At 39.2% G+C, this 2,277-nt stretch overlaps 1 protein-coding gene across 1 annotated transcript; it reads right to left on the minus strand.

The window, feature by feature from the left end:
• Nucleotides 1-341: 341 nt before the first annotated feature.
• On the minus strand, nucleotides 342-1,852 carry LOC109061400. Its single transcript, XM_042752695.1, has one exon. It carries the CDS (start codon nucleotides 1,773-1,775, stop codon nucleotides 1,155-1,157), a length of 621 nt encoding a protein of 206 aa, XP_042608629.1. The 5' UTR covers nucleotides 1,776-1,852; the 3' UTR covers nucleotides 342-1,154.
• Nucleotides 1,853-2,277: the final 425 nt, after the last annotated feature.

Here is a 2,277-nt window from a genome sequence, read left to right on the forward strand (position 1 = left end):
CAAGTTATGGTATGATGCATTTGAGTGACAAAGCACAGTATTTTCCATTAAAACGCACTCATTATGTCTTTTTTAAGAATGTGTCAGAGAGGTTTGGTTCATGATACGTTCTAAAAATGTCCAGTTGTTACTACTTAAATTAGTTATTTAGGCATGATCTTTTAAAATAACCTTCATTAATGTAACCTAATGAAGTCGGAGTGATTCAGTGAAATTAAATAATAATTAGAACTGGTATATTTAGATCTTGCCACATTTTCAAGTAACCTGGCAAAACATTTTGCAGTGTATGTTCTGAATACAATCATGTAATTAAAGTGAAGAATGACACAAAACATTACTGTGATCATTGCAATTGTATTTATTTTATGAACATCATTGTACCTCACACATTTTCATCTTTATAATGCTCATAATATTCTTTACTGGTGTTAATATCATGCGACTTAAAATTGTAGAGTAGTTAGCAAAGTATTTCTGCTCTAATATTTCAATCAAATCCACAAACACAGTTTTTTCCGCATAAATATTCATGCATTTATAAATGTCATCACATGTCAAATATTTTTCCATTTTTCTTGTTTCAGTATTGTACTTCACTGTATTTTGAACCAAGTTTGTGAGACCACAGCTCATTAGAGCTAATAATATTACAAGAAGACAATGAAAAATAAATAGTATTGAAGATGCAAATGTCAGTTTAATTTCACAAGACAGTAGGAAATAAATAAGCAAATAACAATAAATAAATAACATTAAATAAATAGCTACAACAAATATTTCTTCATTAAACACTCATAAAATCTTCAATGTGAGATTCAAGTATTTCTGCGAGCGGCAGCGTTCAGCGACACCCTCATGAGTTTAGACATACAACAGGTCTACTTGTGAGGCTACATGGTAAATCTGTACACTTCAGGTGAAACATTTTCAAGTACATCTATATGAGCCATTCAAGTTTCATTCCATTATAAAGTTTCTTCGCCATTCAAGTCCATCAGATGTCTCCTCAGCTTGTGTTTGTCATCACTTTGTCCCGCTCTGTGGAGTCTGGGTTCTCCAGGCATGACTTGGGTGCCACAGGAGCCCGTTTTTTTCTTTTTCAAGAAGGTTCAGTGAACTTGATTAGTCCACAGACTTGATTCTGAGTTCATTTAGTTCTCTGTGCCAAGTCTATGGTACACTGGGTAGAGAAGGGCCACCACGTATCCATTCCTCCTGCTCTGCTGGTAGAGAGTGTTGATGTCCTCCTCCCAGCTTGAGCTCGGGCATGTAGTGTTCAGAAGCCAAGAGATCTCCTTCTGCTCCTCGCTGCTAGACTGGAGCTGCTGATGAGACACCAGGCTCATGTCCTCAGGACAGCTGCTCATCATTTGTCTGGTTTGCTCCTCAGCAGACTGGAAGGAGAGAACATTGTATGAAGTCGGTCCTTCACTCTGCGTGGTCTCGACGGATCCCTCCTCCGTGTAGATCTGCATGAAGACCACCAGGCACAGGACGATCAGCCAGCGTTTGGCGGGGCTCTTCTCGGCCGGTGGCAGATATTTGCGCACTTTGGGGGGGTACATGACGCGAGTGTTCCTCTTGCGCGGGCGAACCGCAGCTCCGCGGTGAGGGAACGCCGGCTGCTGCGGCTCCGGGATCCGCTCGAAAGTGAAGATCTCCGGCTCGGTGTTGCGCGGCGGCATCATCGGTCTGAATGCAAACTGCGACTGCGGCTGGAAGAAAGTGTTCGTCGGCAGTGAGAAGACCAGGCTGTCTGATCTGGTGTACATAGCTAGTTCAGGTCAGTGTCAGTATGCGTTAGTTGCTCTGTGCCTCTGCTTCTCAAAAGTGACTTTTCTAACTTCAGCGTGAGGTTTATATATTTTGCGTTTGAGAGACGCCCATAACAAAAGCCACACCTTCGAGGGAGACGGGAAATACACCGTTTTATCCAAAAAGTCCAATGTTTTACACTATAAATGAGCTCAACAAATGTCAATACTCAAGGGAGCGGAGTACGCTTGACTTCAGATAGTTCAGTAGAAAATAATAAAGGTTATATAAAATAATATATATATATATATAGCCTACATTTTTCAAATTATATTTTCAAACCAAAAATCACATAGGATCACTTTAAGGTAGATTTAAATTACTTTAAGTAATTAATTAATTTACGTACTGACTGATTGTTTGATTGATTGACTGATTTTTAAGAAACTGCTCTATTTTTTATTTACTTACTAATTGGTAGATTGATTGATTTTTAAGAAACTCCTCTGTATATTTACA

The sequence above is a fragment of the Cyprinus carpio genome, chromosome A5, assembly GCF_018340385.1.
Source record: "Cyprinus carpio isolate SPL01 chromosome A5, ASM1834038v1, whole genome shotgun sequence".
NCBI lineage: Eukaryota > Metazoa > Chordata > Actinopteri > Cypriniformes > Cyprinidae > Cyprinus > Cyprinus carpio.

Excerpts from the sequence above, each read along its gene's own strand:
- LOC109061400 (XM_042752695.1), bottom strand. The coding sequence starts at position 1,775 with ATGTACACCAGATCAGACAGCCTGGTCTTCTCACTGCCGACGAACACT.